Source organism: Polyergus mexicanus, unplaced genomic scaffold (assembly GCF_030449975.1).
Source record: "Polyergus mexicanus isolate NDT 795.1 unplaced genomic scaffold, iyPolMexi1.0 SCAF_9, whole genome shotgun sequence".
Classification (NCBI taxonomy): domain Eukaryota; kingdom Metazoa; phylum Arthropoda; class Insecta; order Hymenoptera; family Formicidae; genus Polyergus; species Polyergus mexicanus.
The window spans coordinates 3,779,699-3,796,189 of record NW_027223329.1 but is presented as its reverse complement, the minus strand read 5'-3'; the positions used below and the strand labels follow the sequence as shown (position 1 = coordinate 3,796,189).

Below are 16,491 nucleotides of genomic sequence, written 5' to 3'. Positions count from 1 at the left end.
AAGCAGTGGTATCAACGCAGAGTACTTGTCACCATCTTATGGCCCCCTTGAAGCCACACAACTTTTGTTTGAAACATTTTTTCCTTCCGGGCTTGGTTTTTGAGATATTCGACTGGATGTATTAAAATTGGCCACCCAGTATATATATATATACATGATTTTTATACTGATTAGATACATATGATTTAAATAATTATATATAATATTTGATATATAATATTTAATATACATATAATAATTATATAATATTTGATATATTTACAATTTTAATACATTATAAAGTACGAATTTCTTTAAAGATCTTTCCTCACGTTTATTGACACAAATGGAATATTTAAGCAGCGTAATTCAACTTGTGAAACGATTTGCACGCTAATTAATGAAATTGTAGGATCGTGCTGTACATTGGAGATATCAGTGGTGTGTTTCGATCGATCCAAAACATATACATATATGTATCTTGAAGAAATTGTATACGCATATTTGTATAGATATATACATCTCGTTGAAATTTATATGCCGATAATCTTTCCTCTAGTGCATAATATAAATAATGTTCAAGCAATTAAGTATAAGCGCACAGTGTGTACAATTTCATCGATTGCGATAAGTTATAGAAAAAAATCGGATATACAAAACGCATGTAAAAGATGAGACGATAGTAAAAATGTTTCGTACGAAGTCTATCTAAATCATACGAAGTCTATCTTTAACGAATAAAAACGTATATAAGATTTACGTCTAATTATATTCTGTATCAATAAAACAGCTCTTCAAAAAATTATATATATTATATATATATATATATAGCGTGACTTGGCGCGAAACACTACCGTGTCTCTTAATATACATATAATATAATTTTTTTTAAACGAATATAATGAATATATACATATTATATCCATTTTAAAAAAATTATATATATTTTCATAAGTTAGAAATAATTTGCATATGACATTAGGAATCAATACATGCACACAAAGCTCTCGTGAAGATATCCCTTTGGCCTTTCTCTTCTCTCGAGCATATCTGTTTCTATTATTAACCAGTAGCGTTTCCTCTTGTTTTTACACATATTTTAGATTATTTAAAGAAAACATATTCAATTTGGAGCAGTTTTTCAACTCAATAGAGATATAGGAGTGAAAAAAAGCAATACTTATATTTAATACATACATGTAGATTCCTATTTATTTATAATCGTAGTATGTATAATAATATTACAACGTCGTAACTGTACAATAGTAAACAAGATGAATATGCTCGATTGAAATACTTCATGAATAATATGCCACTAAAACTGGCAAGTAGATAATATGTACACATTTTGTAGGATGCTGCTTTATTGCCTCTAAGGAAGATATGTATTTGATACTAAAGGAAAGGAAAAAAAAAAAAAAAGGAAGAGAGGAACAATGGCTAATGATATTAATTACAATAATTATATTGGGGTGGGGGAGGGGAGGTAGGGAATAGGTACATGCAGCAGTATTACACAGTGGCAGCTGGCGATCTTATCTTAACTATTATCACAGATTAATACAGACAGCTTCTGTCATAGCTGGACATGACCAATCATCATTCGTATTTTATCGTCTTGCTATCTACCCTTCTGTAATAAATATTTAACTGTTTGTATGTGGGGGTGTGTATATGTTTGCCGCAAATGCATGGACAATTTAAAGTACTTTTCTGCGATATCTCTCTCCGAGTATATATAAAATTCAGACGCATAGATATTAACTTTTTCTTTTTCTCGTTATAGAGCCGCTATTATGCATATAGATACACATTAGACCGTATATAAAATTAAAAAGTGACTATATATATATATATATATTAGTATATATATAATACTGTTTAATATTTATTATTGATGCGCCCAACTAAATACTGCGTATTCTGATATCTCTAAAGTATATAACAAAGAGCATATATATTTTTTACTGGAGAAAATTTATTCAATAATCAGAGAAAATCACATCTGGTAATTTCATTAGGTATTTAAAAAAAACTTAAAAAAATATTTTTAAATATAGTAATTGTCATATACGTGCAAATTGTATGCTCAAAATCCATAATTACAACATATATAATATTATATATATGTATTATATAATTTCTTATAATATTATTATATATATATATATATATATATATATATATATATATATATATATATATATATATATATATTAATGTAAAAAAATTTAATTATGAATGTTGGAAGAGAAAATTATAAATTATGCTCACTGTATAAATTTCGTAAATCAAATCGAAATTGGTTTTCAATTTATTACGACAGTCTCTCTTTTGAATATGGTAGGAAGTATATCAAATTTCATATGACCAAGCAGTTTTTTAATAATTTTTAAACAGTATGCAGTCTTTTTTGTATATCAATCAATTAATACATTCAATTGTGTCTTAATGTCCGATCGTATCTTTTAGAGTGCACTGAAAGCGTCATCAAATATATATATATATATACAGGATCCTTAATTTTACTAAAACGTCCTAATTATTTGAATTAGCTAATAATATCCGTTGATCGTTTGTTCAAGAAACTTTAATCCTACTCACTTTAAATACAATTTATTTAAAATATGGTAACTCATAGTCGAAAGTGCAGCAAAATTCTATGCAATGATCAAAATGACTTTGGAAAAATTAGTAAAAGATGTATTTTGTGAAGGAGCATTCATTAGTTAAGTTTTATTTAACGATTACGCGATACGAAACGCGCGTATGTTCATGTGACAATAATTTTTAATATTTGCATGTGTATATGTATGATAAGTTACCCTTTCATAATTGTTACAAATGAATAGGCCTTTGTTCTTAAACGCAATACGTGAAAGCATGAAAGGAATGTCACATAGACAATTGTTTTCACTAAATAAGCCTTACGCGCTCGCTCGATATTCCGACTCGATATTTAAATACGATATCTACTAACGTCAAAAGTGTATACCATTCTTTTTTTTTAGTTAGCATACAATCTTAGGCATCATAATTGGAATACAAAACTCACAAAAAAGTTGGTGTTAGAAAATATCAGGGTTTCCAGCGTCTCATGTCCGCTAGTGATACTAACACATGCTCTCTGTTTTATTCTGTCCTAATTATCGTATCAAATAATATTTTGCGAATAAAGAGTAGCATGCTTATACAACACTCGCTAACAACATTTTTTCCTATGCTGCTTTGTGCTTTTCCTCAGATTAACTGTCTCATTGGTTTGTATGGCTTGCCGCTCCTTGCGCTCTTTTTTGGTCCGCAACACTTGCCGCGTTATTGCCATGAACATCTACAAATAATACATTAATATAAATTTCTTAGTAAAATATTAATCGTCTACAAATTTATTAACAAATATTTTTTTAAATTTTGACGAATAATTACTCTTGTTTATAATTAATATAACAATGGCAATAATTAAATAGAGCTTAAAGTTTGACCTATTAAAATTATATAACAAATGGAGAGAAATTAAAGTGACGTACTTCCTCGACGTTAATGTTGTCCTTGGCAGAGGTTTCAAACAACTGTATTCCCATTTGATTGGCGAATCTTTGCGCATCCTCCGTTAACACCACTTTTTGATTAGGTGCGTCATTCTTATTTCCTACGAGTACCCTGTTAACCACATCACAATTCTGTTCGATTTCATGCAACCATCGCTTAACGTTCGCAAACGTATCACCGCTGGTCACATCATATACAACTATAACGCCGTGTGTTCCCCTGTAGTAAGTTGAAGTTATTGTCCGGAAACGTTCTTGCCCAGCGGTATCCCAAATTTGCAGCTTTACTCGCTCACCATCTATCTCCACAGTTTGTATTTTAAAATCCACTCCTATCGTAGTTATATAACTGCCGTTGAAAGTATTGTCGGCAAATCTCAGAAGTAGCGAGCTTTTACCTACACCTTAAAGACAAAAGGGGAATATAATATCAGAAGGGAATCTTTACATGTACATGAAAAAAAAAAAAAAAAAAAAAAATGTTCATAAAAATAATTTTCAAAAAAATATACAAAAATGTACAAATACTTTTTTTTTTTTTTTTTTTTTACAAACAGCGCCATGACAAATATATATTTCCACATTATTCTACAAAATATTTTTATAAAATATATTTTTTGTATATAATTATTTAATGTAAAATATATATATATATATATATATATATATATAAATATAAATCTTTCATTATATTCATAAATTAATATTAATAACAAAAAACATAATTGATTATGAGAAATGTATAAGTGATAAAATGTTCGCTGATAAGTATCCCCTTATCGCTTCATTATCTTATGATTTCTTTCCTTTTACATTGCAATGTGCGTAATCTCCTACCACTGGCTCTAAATCTGCCCTACAGGAAGGACAATTTTCACATCATGAAATCTATCTAAGCTATGCCAACAGTGCAGCGGACAGTCAATGTATACATGTCATCAGACTCATCATTTAATAAACTGGCACTAGTAGTAATGATAGGCGATTATCAACGAGCATCACACAACACTTGACGCATAAAGACTGCGCGATCCGTCATTTCTCTCTCTCTCTCTCTCTCTCTCTCTCTCTCTTTCTCGAAGAGAGAGAGAGAGAGAGAAAAATACACGACTGCGGGAGATTTCTTTAATTGCGTTACATCTCTCTACACACGTTACAGTATGGTGATGCTGCGTATATTTAATATTTACCACTGTCTCCAATGATGAGCAGCTTGAACAGATGATCGTACTCCCGGGCCATTTTTATCCGGTCTTCTTGATGATGCCGCGGGAAAAAATGACGAGAATGATCCTTACGATGAAGCGAAACGATCCCGACGTTTGCCACGGACGGGCGTGTGCGTCCACGATGACTAAAACGAGACGAGAATGGTGTATACGTACCTATCTACCTTACCCCCGTACGATCTTAAGCAGCGAGACTCGCGAATCGGAAGACGACTGCGATATCAAATGATCGCCATGTTTATACGCCGCGGTGTCACCATTCATTATCATCACGACGGGGAAAAAAAAGGCTCTGCGCTCTCCCTCGTTCAACGCGACGCCCATCCCAATCCCGTATCAAATTGTCACCAGCCTGTCACCGCCGCCATGTTCTCGAGCTCTCGCGATTGGCGTTTTCAACGATCCCGGCGTTCGATCACCCCTCAAGTCCGATATTCAATTGCAATCGATCGCGTTATGCGATTGGTAGATTTCTGGCGCGGTTATTTGAAATTTGAAACCGGACCCTTGGAAGGAAATAGAGATGTAAATAGAAAAAAAATAAACTTCGTTTAAGAAAAAAAAAATTTTTTTTTTTTTTCAGATATTTAATATCTTTATAAATATTTTGATTACTGCAAATTGATTTTTGATTATTTTTAACTTTTTAGATGATAAAACCCATACAGCACTAAAGCTTGCAACAACATTGCTGCAACATTGCAATATTGCATATTGCAGTTTAATGTTGTAGAAATATTGCAAAGACATTATTTTACAATATAACTTTAGCAATGTTACAGCAACATTCCGAAAATATTCCAAAAAAAAAAAGTATTCGATAATCGCTAGTTCATTTGTTTACCGCTATGCGGCGCATGTTGCGCTACCTATTCTGCATTTAATTTTTAGTCACGATGATTATATAAAGTTTACAAAGAGCGGCTAATAAGATTAAAGATATAATAACTATTTTTATTAGTTTAAGTTGTATGATATAATCCCAACACAAAAGGGACTCACTCAGACATCGGACTAAGAATTCTTTTAATAGTTTCCATTCTTATATAAAATCAAAAATTTGTTAATAATTTTCTAATTTGCAAAAGATACTTCAGATTTTAATAAATAAATTTTGAGATTATATAGAGACAAGAGAAATGTGAAAAAACTCGTTGTATGCGTAAATCCACCACAATCTTTTTGCATCCGGATATCTGAATATTTCGGATACAAAGAGATTGCAAATTTACACAATTGCAAATTGAATTTTTGATTATTCCTCTTAGATATTCTCTGTCACTGAAGAAAGTCGAATGTGTAAAATAAACCGAAAAATTTACATTTTATAATTTCGTTATTATTATAATACAGAAAATCTATATACACACTCGATGCTGACTCTTATATTCCTAATTTCTTTTTATTTTTTTACATGTTAAGAATATTTGTCGATAAATATACAATACATAAAGCATTATTGCATATATATTATATTGCAATATTTCTGTGGGCGGACATTTTGTTGCTGCAATATCATAACAACGTTGCAGCAACATTTCGCAATGTTTCTGCAATGTTGCAATCTTGCAGGAAAATGTTGCTGCAATGTTGTTGCAATCTTGCAATCTTGCAGGAAAATGTTGCTGCAATGTTGTTGCAATCTTGCAGGAAAATGTTGCTGCAATGTTGTTGCAATCTTGCAATCTTGCAGGAAAATGTTGCTGCAATGTTGTTGCAATCTTGCGGTGCTGTATGGGATCTAAAATGTCTTAAAAATATCTCAGAGATATTCAAAAATTTTGTTTTTTTAAATAACATTACGAATATACTTTTTTCTCACTTACAGTACGCCGGTTGCGATTAGTTTGCACATAGGATTCATTACGTGATAATTAACCGCCAACATAGGACGCGTTCACTTAACGACCGCAATGCTTGCGAGCATTATCTGTCTTTGTTTAACTTTCAGTGAACAACAAGGATGAAATGATACGTTGTCCGTAGCGGTCAGCCAATCAGCAAGCGGAACGCTATTATCGCTTCTCTGATTATATAGGACTCTAGTCTTAAGATTCTATGCGACCATTTCATTGGTTGAATAAGATCTTAAGACGACTCAAGACCACACTTAATGCGGCGTCTACAATAGAGATTTTAAGCCATAAGCCTTAAGAAATTGACCAATCACAATTAAGTATGAAAAGAATACTCGACTGTGATTGGTCAATTTCTTAAGGCTTAGTACTTAAAATCTCTATTATAGACGCCGCATTAGACGCATTATTAGACGCCGAATTAAGAGGTCTGTTCTTTACAGCTGAACTGGCTGCACCAGTTCAGAGCCCATCCTTCTCCTTCCAATGGGGACAGAAAAAGATAAACTCTGAACCAGTGCAGCCAGTTCAGCTGCAAAGAACAGACCCAGTGCTAGTGCAGCCAGTTCAGCTATAAAGAACGTATAATTAACTTAATAGTTTGTACGATTTTATATCGGATAAGTCTACTGATTGAAGACATTTCGATTAATAAAAAAGAAAAAAAGATTAAAAACTAACAAATTATGAGAGAGATTTATGGTACACATTGCATACATATACATACGTTACAAGTGTCTGTATATATCAATAATGTAATGAAAATTTTGTACATCAAAGATAAAGAAGAGTATGATATAATCTTAACAATATGAAAGAATTATTTTTACAATATTGTATATGACTGAAATATTTACAGATGAGATAAAATGCTTCAAATGTCATGTGTATTCCATGTAGATGTTACAGTTTAATGTCACAGGGAAGATTGGAATATTTTATAGTATATGTGAGATTTCCCCAGCATATATATATATATATACATTTTACAATATTTATTAAAACATACAAGATGGCATTCTCCGCACGTATCTCGCATAAAAGCAACAGAATCTCGTACCATTACCACAATATCTTTGTGATATGTTTGTTAGTATTTATACTGTTCATTGCATTGATCTCAGTATACCATATTTTCAAATTTGGCAATACACAGAAACATTCCGAACATATTCCTATAACGCTGAATGACATAAATGCTTTACCCATTCAAATATTATCTGCCAACTTGGCTATGAGCGATTCCACCAATTCTTCCTGCACATATTTCACTTGTTTCAATGTATATCGATGCGGCAGTCAGGGAAATAAACTTCTGGTATATGTCTATCCACCCAAGATATACTTAGATTCTGCGGGTAGACCAGTAACGAACCAGTTGACAAGAGAATTTTACCAAATTCTGAATGCTATTATTAACAGTAAATTTTATACATCAAATCCGTATGAAGCTTGTATTTTTGTTCCCTCCATCGACACTCTCAATCAGAATAGATTAAGATTGCAAGAGGTCTCTCGAGCGTTAAGATCATTGCCCTTGTGAGTTTTATTTTAATCACATTCATTAACTTCTAATAGTTTACACTTTCTATTAATAGAATTTTTTTACCATGTATGTAGCTGGAACAGAGGAGAGAATCATCTAATTTTCAATATGGTGCCTGGAACCGTGCCAGATTATAATACTGTTATCAATATACCAGTTGGAAGAGCAATGATTGCAGGCGCTGGAATGTCATCTTTGACGTACAGGCCCGGCTTTGATATTAGTTTACCAGTCTATAGTCCACTAATAAATAATCTCAAGACAAATTACAGTAATGGGAGGTAATTATATACACATACACACACATATATATATATATATATATATATATATATATATATATATTGATTTTTATAACATGTGTATATAATACATTTGTTATATGAATTATTTCATATTCCAGAACATGGTTAGTGATATCTTCACAAATCAATATTAATACCGCTTTTGAACAAGATTTAATGGAAGTAAAAACGACATATCCAAAGGACATTCTAGTATTAGGTCCATGTCTACATTTTAATCCCATGAATAATACGATACGTTGCGTCAGGGAGAGCATATACAAATATCCTGATGTCCTGCAAGTAATATACATTTATAATTACCATAATAATTTTTTTTTAATATATAAACAATGAAGATCTTTTATACTTTCTCAGTCGGCAACATTTTGTCTAATAATCCGCGGCGCTAGGCTTGCCCAAAGCGCACTTTTGGATGCAATGGCAACTGGATGTATACCTGTGATTATAGCCGATTCTCTATCTATGCCATTTCATGATGTAATCGATTGGACTAAGTAAGCAATAACATAGAATCTATAATATTATTGTGTGTGATATACAGTTATATTTATGAATTAATTTTTGTTTCTCTTTTTTTGTGTTACTCTCAGAGCTACTGTTTTTGTACGCGAAGTTGACATTTTATTAATAATACAACTGCTAAAAAAGATATCCCATCAACGCATCATGGAGATGCAAGAACAGAATGCATGGCTCTACGATCGTTATTTCAATACAATGGAAAAGATCACGGAAACTACATTAGAAGTACTCACGGACCGTGTATTTCCGCATTTGACACGAGATTACACATATTGGAATGTGCCATCTTATAAGGTGGATATAATGAAAGAATTATTGTAATAAAACGTCGACTTTTTCGCACGCTAATTCGAATTGTTTTTTTTTACAGGGGAAATCTTCACCACTCTTTTTACCAGTAACTGCTCCTAAAACACGCGGCTTTACTGCTGTAATATTAACATATGATAGATTGGAGTTACTGTTTCTATTAATTAATAAACTTGTAAAAGTACCAAGTTTATCAAAAGTTCTGGTAATTTGGAATAATCAGCGTAAAGATCCACCGCCTTGTAAGAAATTTTAATTTATCTTGACTGCATGCTTCTAATCTATTTATACATATGTTATATTTACACATTAATTTTATCACATTCTCTCCATAACTTAATATTATACAGCTACAAGATGGCCTAAAGTGAATAAGCCATTAAAAGTGATCCAAACAAAGGAAAACAAATTATCGAATCGATTTTATCCATACGATGAAGTTGAAACTGAAGCAGTATTATCAATAGACGATGACATTATTATGTTAACTGCTGATGAAGTGGAATTCGCTTATGAGGTACACTTGAACGTGAAGCGTTTCATATTATATAATCTTTTGAAAAATGATATAGCTAATTTTTTAGTACTAATAAAATTTATCTTGATTACTTTTAGGTATGGCGGGAATTTCCAGACAGAATCGTTGGATTTCCATCTCGCATACATATGTGGGATAATAGTACTAATTGTTGGAAATATGAGAGCGAATGGACAAACAGTATCTCTATGGTTTTAACAGGAGCAGCTTTCCACCATAAGGTATATATTATAAGCACTTGTGTTGATCTCTCTCTCTCTCTCTGGTTAAAAAATTATGAATCTAATTTTGTTATCCACTTTTTACTAAACATGTTACAGACTACAAAGATATTGTTATAGAAAATCTTGGACTTTATTTCTCCTAGCCAAAACAAAAAAAAAGTCAATAGAATTCCCTGTTCTCATCAGAAATGTACAGAAAAATTAATTTAACAAAGTAAATTATATAATTCCTACATAATTTCTATTAGCATCAAATGTTATACTGTTGTACAAAACTTTATCTGATACGATTTCTTTCAGTATTGGAATTACATGTATACAACAGCCATGCCTGGAGATATAAAAGAATGGGTCGACGAGCACATGAATTGCGAGGACATCGCGATGAATTTTCTAGTAGCGAACGTTACTGGAAAAGCTCCGATAAAGGTAAATAAACATCTCTTGGTTCCTCGACACTGACATTTTCCTAAAAAATCGCATAAAACTTTGTGTAGGTAACACCAAAGAAGAAATTTCGATGTCCCGAATGTACCAACACCGAAATGTTATCCGCGGATTTGACGCATATGGTGGAACGTACACAGTGTATAAACAAATTCTCCTCTATTTACGGAACTATGCCGTTAGAATCGGTCGAATTCCGCGCAGATCCAGTACTCTTCAAGGACGTGTTTCCCGAAAAACTAAAGCGATTCAACGATATAGGCAGTTTATAATTGTGATATACAGGTACAATTTTTATTAAATTAATCACAGAAATCAAATTATGAAAAATATATAGATTTATTGATCAAAGTATGCAGAGTATTCCTGATTATAATAGATAAAATTATCTAATTTATATGTAATTACTCTTTTAAGAAAAATGAAAGTTTTGATAAAAGATTTTGATAATTATGGCATCTCCATCTGAATCGATCATGAAATTGAATACTCTCTGTATATTGTATATATGTATATACAATTGTAAGATTCAAAGAGGAATATTATATAAGTGAGCAGAGAGAATATAGTGGCATGGGATAGTGTGTAACTCAGTGGCAGAGTATCAGCCAACTGAGAACTAGGCCCTAGAATCTAGAATCAAGTCCTGATAAAGACCCCCAAATATTTTTCTTCTGCTCAAGAAATACCTTACAAATTTCAGAAGTGGAATATATCTCAAATGATCTTGGATGCTTGATGATATCTCAGGAATAAATCAATGTTGAGTCTTCCATTTATTGAGATATTTACTTATTCCTGAGATCTTCCATCAAACACCCATACACACAAGATCTTTTAGAATTTTATATATATTATATATTAAATTGTTCGTGTTTTGATGGATAGGGGGAGTATTTGTTTATAATGTAAATAAGAATTATTTTTAAACTGTTATCAGGATTCATTGTATTTATATGCACAAGTTAAAAATTTAGGAAAATATATGTGTATCTCGCAAAATTGTGACTATGTAAAACGATTCAATTTGGCAGCACTATTATGTGTGAACTCCATGAAACAAATTGGCATGAATCCATATAAAAATTTCGTATATAAAGTATTTTAGGCTACAAGTTATTTTTACAACACCTTATTACATCACAGGTAATGTATATAATTTTACTCGAATTTTACTCTACTTCAGATTTTATTTTGAAGCAGACACCTTCGACAATAGCTTTCTTACCTACCTCGTGCGATGGTAAGGCCGACATGTAGCTCTACAAAAAAAGAAGTGTGCTTTTTAATACATACAAGTAATTTAATTTGATAATAATAATGTTAGAAAAAAAATCAATGCTTAGAAATAAGGATATTCCACATATGTAAATATGTATTGTTAAAATGGTTTAAAATTATACTAAACACAAAGAAAAAATGGAATATATACCACTGGTGTATGTTGACATGTATTCATGTAACCTATTATCATGGAATTCGTAGAATGGCTCCAGAGAAAATCGCCCAATCCTTCTTGTGGCGAATAACGTATAGCGATGACACCGCCTAGTTTCTGTTCGAGCCCATACAGAAATTTCGAATCTAAAGGGAAAACGTGAAAAAATTGTCATTACTTCGATTAATCGCCACACAATTGTTTATGCTAAACCTGTGATGCACCGATAAAATCTACGTTCATCGCTCGATGGAGACTCGTAGTTGGACAAGAGGTGTTAGAAATAGCTTCTGCAACTGTACGCGCTAACGAGGTGCGCACAAGATGTTCTCCGCAACCTGACGTGCTGGCGCCCACTGAATAAGAAGTATCCTTACAAGCCCAGGCACCACAACCCCATACCCCAGCCTATTTAGGAATTATATAAAATATAGATATAAAAATTTACGTACAATTATATCAAAATTTTAAAAAACTTTGTGAATGTTGCTGTAAGTTATGTGTGTTTCATGGACAATTTTTTATAGCTATTATGCCACGCAAGATATATTATAAATTAATATTATACCTGCCCAACTCTTCCAGGATATTTCAGAATTATACCACCACTCGAGCAAGCCGCAGCAATATTCCCATCGCCGTCAACACATATTGCACCTACTGTGTCCATTCTTTTCTTAGCACACTGCAACATAATAATCTCTAATGACAATAAATTTTATTTATAAATCAGTATAAATAACTTTATACCTTTTGGGCTTCTACACTACAATCTTCCACTTTTCTTTTGTAGTGTTTGTATATTTTTTGAGCTCTCACTAGAATGCAATATTAAAACATATAATTAATTGTACACATCGAATAAATAAATGAGAGATGCACTGGCAAATAACGGAATTTGCACAACTTACAAATCTCTCAGAAATAAATTTACCAAAATCTAATAAAGATTTCTTATACAAATTATGCATACTTGATATTAATTGTTCTGGTGGTAATGTCTGTATGCCCATCTCATGTGCCCAAATATGTGCACCATTTCCAACTAAAAAGCTAGTATAAGAGATATAATCATTATAATACAATTAATAATCTTTTAAGGAGATGAAATAACATTGAATGTGTACCTAGGTGGGATTCGGCCGTATGCAAATTTAACAGATTGTTGTTCACACAAACGCTTTGCCAACAAAACTGGGTTCTTTATTCCACTAACTGCACCAATTGCACCGTACTGTAAACTATTGCCATCCATCACGCTTGCGTCGCATTCTACCGTTCCGTTCAAGGTGAGATTCGATCCAAATCCAGCATTTGTCATGGGTGAATCTTCCAGCACCATTACCGTTTCCACCACTGCATCTAATGCATTGCCATTGGATGTCAAACTTTGAGCTCCCTTAAGAACACAATTACAAGAGAAACAATTTTTATAAGTAATTTAAAAATTATATGTAGAATATCCCAAGATCTCTGAACACTTTTTTAATAACAAATTTTATGATCAAAATTTGAAGTAGTTTTCATTAATAAGAACGTTAAGAGAAGTTATCATTTCGTGCAAATTTTCAAATTTTTCTATTATGTATCTATGTAACAAAGTTAAATTAAAATTCTATTAAAATAAACTAAAATTAAGAATGTAATTTTTTCAACCTTTCGACATCACAAAATATAATTTAGAAAAAAAATCTTTTTTGATTGTTTATAAACTATTAATATATTTGGATATTTCCATTAAGAAAAAATTTCCAAGTTGGCCAGAGAATCTGATATTAGAAAGATATCAGTTTTGAAATATTTTGTATATAAAAGAGAATGAATATATATAAAGTTAATTGTCGCTTAAAAATCTTACCACTTTGCATGCTTCGTGACACAACTTTTGATATTTTTCTTTAAGGGATGCAGAGTGCTGCCCAGCACCTGATGAAAAAAAATTACAACATTGTTAGTAACAATATAAAAAAAAATTATAAGTCATGTTTGAATTAATTACATACCCACATGTACAGCAATAAAACCCTGTTTAATGTTACTCATGAGACTAGATTTTGTTTCTTCTAATCAGCGATCTATATTTTTGCTTTGTTTTTATATTTAAGTACAAAACTCTCGTATCTCAGCTGCAAAAATATCATTGATACAAATATGATGAAAGCAATCAAATTATTTGTTTTATTGTAAATAAAGCATACATTCATTACATACATTAATTTATGATAAAAGAAAGAAATGAATATACATTTTTAATATAATAAATTTTGGTATTTAATAAATATTTCGCTGCTTTATTTAATTAAAAATTTAATTATAAATTTATGCAGCAACAAGAGTGAAAAGATTTTTAGATATCCAAAAAATTAACTAGTATATTACATGTAATTATTATAATTGTATAATTCTTATAAGAACTTGCATAGTGAATCTCGTATAGATTTTCTCAGACTCAGATTTATTGTTAGATTTGCATCCTATTGTGAAGTTGTGAACATATAAACAAAGACGAAGATAGAAAAAAGACAACATTCCGGTTCCCACCAAAGTGAAACCTTAAAGCCTATATCACAGGGTGCCGTCCCTGCCGTGAACATCGGGAAACGAAATCGGAAAGTTGGAATGGTGGGGAGCTAACCAATCAGAATGATTCCGGTCCGTTTTTTCACACCTGGGTTCCCCATAGAGATCATCTTAAACTTTTTTTGTTAATAACTTTTTAATAAGCAACGAGCGACGATTAAATTAGAAGAAAAAGTTGCTCAGAATTATGTCCTTGACAACATATATCAAGGTCAAGGTTATTGGGGCTGGGTCCCCTTTTCGCTATATTTATCAGAGCCATTAAGGTGTCTTTAAATGCAGAATCCAATTTCAGCCTAGAATCTATCTCGTTTAAATTCTGCGCAGACGCTCGACGCTGCTATGTAAAGGCACCTTTACACGACGAAGGCACGCGCAGGCGCAGGATCAGCGCACATGGTTTTATAATCGTAGTAGCCTAATAATTAACTACCAAACGTTGTAATTAGACTACCAATCACCACCAAACGATTGTCTTTCAGTTAAGACCAATTTGAACAAAATTAGTTGATAAATAATATATTTGTTCGGCTAACTTTACAGCTTCCAGTTAGCCATCCTCATTAACTACCTAGACAGCACAAAACATCCTCAGGATCATCCTGAATATGTCCAGGACGGTTCAGGACATTTGTAGAATATTTTAAGATATTATTATAAATATATTTATAAAAATTTAATATGCATACATAATTATTTTTAGTTGTGTCGGCTATTTAATATAATTTAGAAATCTTAAGTATTATAATAAGTATTAATGTCCTATAAATGTCCACTGGATAACCCCTGGATGTCTGTAGGATATATCTGCCCTGTCTATTATATTGGATGTCTTTTGGATTTCCAGAGGACATATATACATGTGCAATTAATTGTTAACATTAATTTTGTTTAATATTAATAATTGAATTTGATGCGCACATTTTCATATATCCAAAATTATTATTTATTTAATATTTCATGAGAAATGTTACTGTTCGCAACATTCCAAAAACTTTACAAACAATAGTATTCAAGCGCTAGTTTGTTTGTTTACCGCTATGCGACACGCGAACTCGTATTTGAGATTTGGTCATAAGAATTATATAAAGCTTGCAAAGAGCAACTGACAGGAAATTACAAATGTAATTATTTTCTATCAGTTCAATATCTGATGCAATGCCAACATAGGGAATTCAGATATTGGATTGTTTAGAAAATATTACACAACTCAAACCCGGGAGCCAAACTTAAAATATTCATGTACAGCACGAAAGCCTCAAATATTAAAGAACGGTGAACTATTTTTAATATTAGATTTTTAATATTGGCAGTAAATAACAAAACATAATTTTAATTTATTTTTAAATTTTAAAATTTGCTCCTTGAAACATACGAAAAATATCCCTAACATATCCTATAAAAATCCTTAGGATGTTCCACAGGATCTCCCTGGATTCTCCAGAGGTTAATATACGGCTATCATTTACTCTTCCTCAGGACATCCAGAGGAGATCTGAGGATTACAATGGGATATCCTGAGGATATCCTACATATATGTCCTGGATGCCCTTTGGACGTCCTAAGGACATCCTTGTACTGTCTGGGTGAGATTTGGTCATGAGAATTATATAAAGCTTGCAAAGAGTAACTGACAGGAAATTACAAATGTAATTATTTTTTATCAGTTCAATTTCTGATGCAATCCCAACATAGGGAATTCAGATATTGGATTGTTTAGAAAATATTACACAACTCAAACCCGGGAGCCAAACCTAAAATATTCATGTACAGCACGAAAGCCTCAAATATTAAAGAACGGTCAACTATTTTTAATATTAGATTTTTAATATTGGCAGTAAATAACAAAACATAATTTTAATTTATATTTAAATTTTAAAATTTGCTCCTTGAAACCTACGAAAAATATCCCTAACATATCCTATAAAAATCCTTAGGATGTTCCACAGGATCTCCCTGGATTCTCC

General features: G+C 31.7%; 3 protein-coding genes across 8 annotated transcripts; 1 reads left to right on the top strand and 2 right to left on the bottom strand.

Annotated features, from left to right (window-relative positions):
• Nucleotides 1-1,428: 1,428 nt before the first annotated feature.
• Nucleotides 1,429-5,143, bottom strand: Rab35 (RAS oncogene family member Rab35). Of its 2 annotated transcripts, XR_011447368.1 has the most exons (4): nucleotides 4,718-5,143; nucleotides 3,507-3,931; nucleotides 3,035-3,310; nucleotides 1,429-1,612 (listed from the first exon to the last, which is right to left on the bottom strand). XR_011447368.1 is itself a non-coding variant. In XM_070301584.1 (3 exons), exons 1-3 carry the CDS (start codon nucleotides 4,767-4,769, stop codon nucleotides 3,182-3,184), a joined length of 606 nt encoding a protein of 201 aa, XP_070157685.1. In that variant the 5' UTR covers nucleotides 4,770-5,143; the 3' UTR covers nucleotides 2,211-3,181. The 2 variants fall into 2 exon arrangements, 1 of the variants encoding a protein (XP_070157685.1); XM_070301584.1 differs by lacking the exon at nucleotides 1,429-1,612 and having other exon boundaries at nucleotides 2,211-3,310.
• Nucleotides 5,144-7,060: 1,917 nt separating this feature from the next.
• Nucleotides 7,061-10,791, top strand: Sotv (exostosin glycosyltransferase sotv). 3 transcript variants are annotated; one of them, XM_070301280.1, is made up of 11 exons: nucleotides 7,088-7,314; nucleotides 7,472-8,151; nucleotides 8,233-8,439; nucleotides 8,562-8,745; nucleotides 8,821-8,960; nucleotides 9,057-9,282; nucleotides 9,359-9,539; nucleotides 9,648-9,814; nucleotides 9,913-10,056; nucleotides 10,360-10,488; nucleotides 10,557-10,791. In XM_070301280.1, the coding sequence occupies exons 2-11, from the start codon at nucleotides 7,496-7,498 to the stop codon at nucleotides 10,776-10,778; spliced, it is 2,256 nt and encodes a 751-aa protein (XP_070157381.1). In that variant the 5' UTR covers nucleotides 7,088-7,314; nucleotides 7,472-7,495; the 3' UTR covers nucleotides 10,779-10,791. The 3 variants fall into 3 exon arrangements, 2 of the variants coding, with proteins under 2 accessions (XP_070157381.1, XP_070157380.1); XM_070301279.1 differs by having other exon boundaries at nucleotides 7,088-7,402; XR_011447331.1 differs by lacking the exon at nucleotides 10,557-10,791 and adding an exon at nucleotides 10,156-10,273 and having other exon boundaries at nucleotides 7,061-8,151; nucleotides 10,360-10,447.
• Nucleotides 10,792-10,867: 76 nt separating this feature from the next.
• Tasp1 (Taspase 1) lies at nucleotides 10,868-14,438 on the bottom strand. 3 transcript variants are annotated; one of them, XM_070301281.1, is made up of 10 exons: nucleotides 14,364-14,438; nucleotides 13,948-14,070; nucleotides 13,803-13,870; nucleotides 13,072-13,343; nucleotides 12,918-12,997; nucleotides 12,695-12,762; nucleotides 12,513-12,629; nucleotides 12,169-12,352; nucleotides 11,939-12,090; nucleotides 10,868-11,768 (listed from the first exon to the last, which is right to left on the bottom strand). In XM_070301281.1, exons 2-10 carry the CDS (start codon nucleotides 13,985-13,987, stop codon nucleotides 11,679-11,681), a joined length of 1,071 nt encoding a protein of 356 aa, XP_070157382.1. In that variant the 5' UTR covers nucleotides 13,988-14,070; nucleotides 14,364-14,438; the 3' UTR covers nucleotides 10,868-11,678. The 3 variants fall into 3 exon arrangements, with proteins under 3 accessions (XP_070157382.1, XP_070157384.1, XP_070157385.1); XM_070301283.1 differs by lacking the exon at nucleotides 14,364-14,438 and having other exon boundaries at nucleotides 13,072-13,306; nucleotides 13,948-13,978; XM_070301284.1 differs by lacking the exon at nucleotides 10,868-11,768 and having other exon boundaries at nucleotides 11,969-12,090; nucleotides 12,158-12,352.
• Between the last annotated feature and the right edge of the window lie 2,053 nt (nucleotides 14,439-16,491).

Excerpts from the sequence above, each read along its gene's own strand:
- Rab35 (XM_070301584.1), bottom strand. The coding sequence starts at position 4,769 with ATGGCCCGGGAGTACGATCATCTGTTCAAGCTGCTCATCATTGGAGAC. Across the intron at positions 3,932-4,717 it reads GCTCATCATTGGAGACAGTG|GTGTAGGTAAAAGCTCGCTA; the intron begins GTAAATATTAAA and ends TTTGTCTTTAAG. Across the intron at positions 3,311-3,506 it reads ACAACATTAACGTCGAGGAA|ATGTTCATGGCAATAACGCG; the intron begins GTACGTCACTTT and ends TATTATTTGTAG.
- Sotv (XM_070301280.1), top strand. The coding sequence starts at position 7,496 with ATGTGTATTCCATGTAGATGTTACAGTTTAATGTCACAGGGAAGATTG. Across the intron at positions 8,152-8,232 it reads GCGTTAAGATCATTGCCCTT|CTGGAACAGAGGAGAGAATC; the intron begins GTGAGTTTTATT and ends CCATGTATGTAG. Across the intron at positions 9,815-9,912 it reads AAGTGGAATTCGCTTATGAG|GTATGGCGGGAATTTCCAGA; the intron begins GTACACTTGAAC and ends GATTACTTTTAG.
- Tasp1 (XM_070301281.1), bottom strand. The coding sequence starts at position 13,987 with ATGAGTAACATTAAACAGGGTTTTATTGCTGTACATGTGG. Across the intron at positions 12,998-13,071 it reads TACGGCCGAATCCCACCTAG|CTTTTTAGTTGGAAATGGTG; the intron begins GTACACATTCAA and ends CTCTTATACTAG. Across the intron at positions 12,091-12,168 it reads GATGAACGTAGATTTTATCG|ATTCGAAATTTCTGTATGGG; the intron begins GTGCATCACAGG and ends TTTTCCCTTTAG.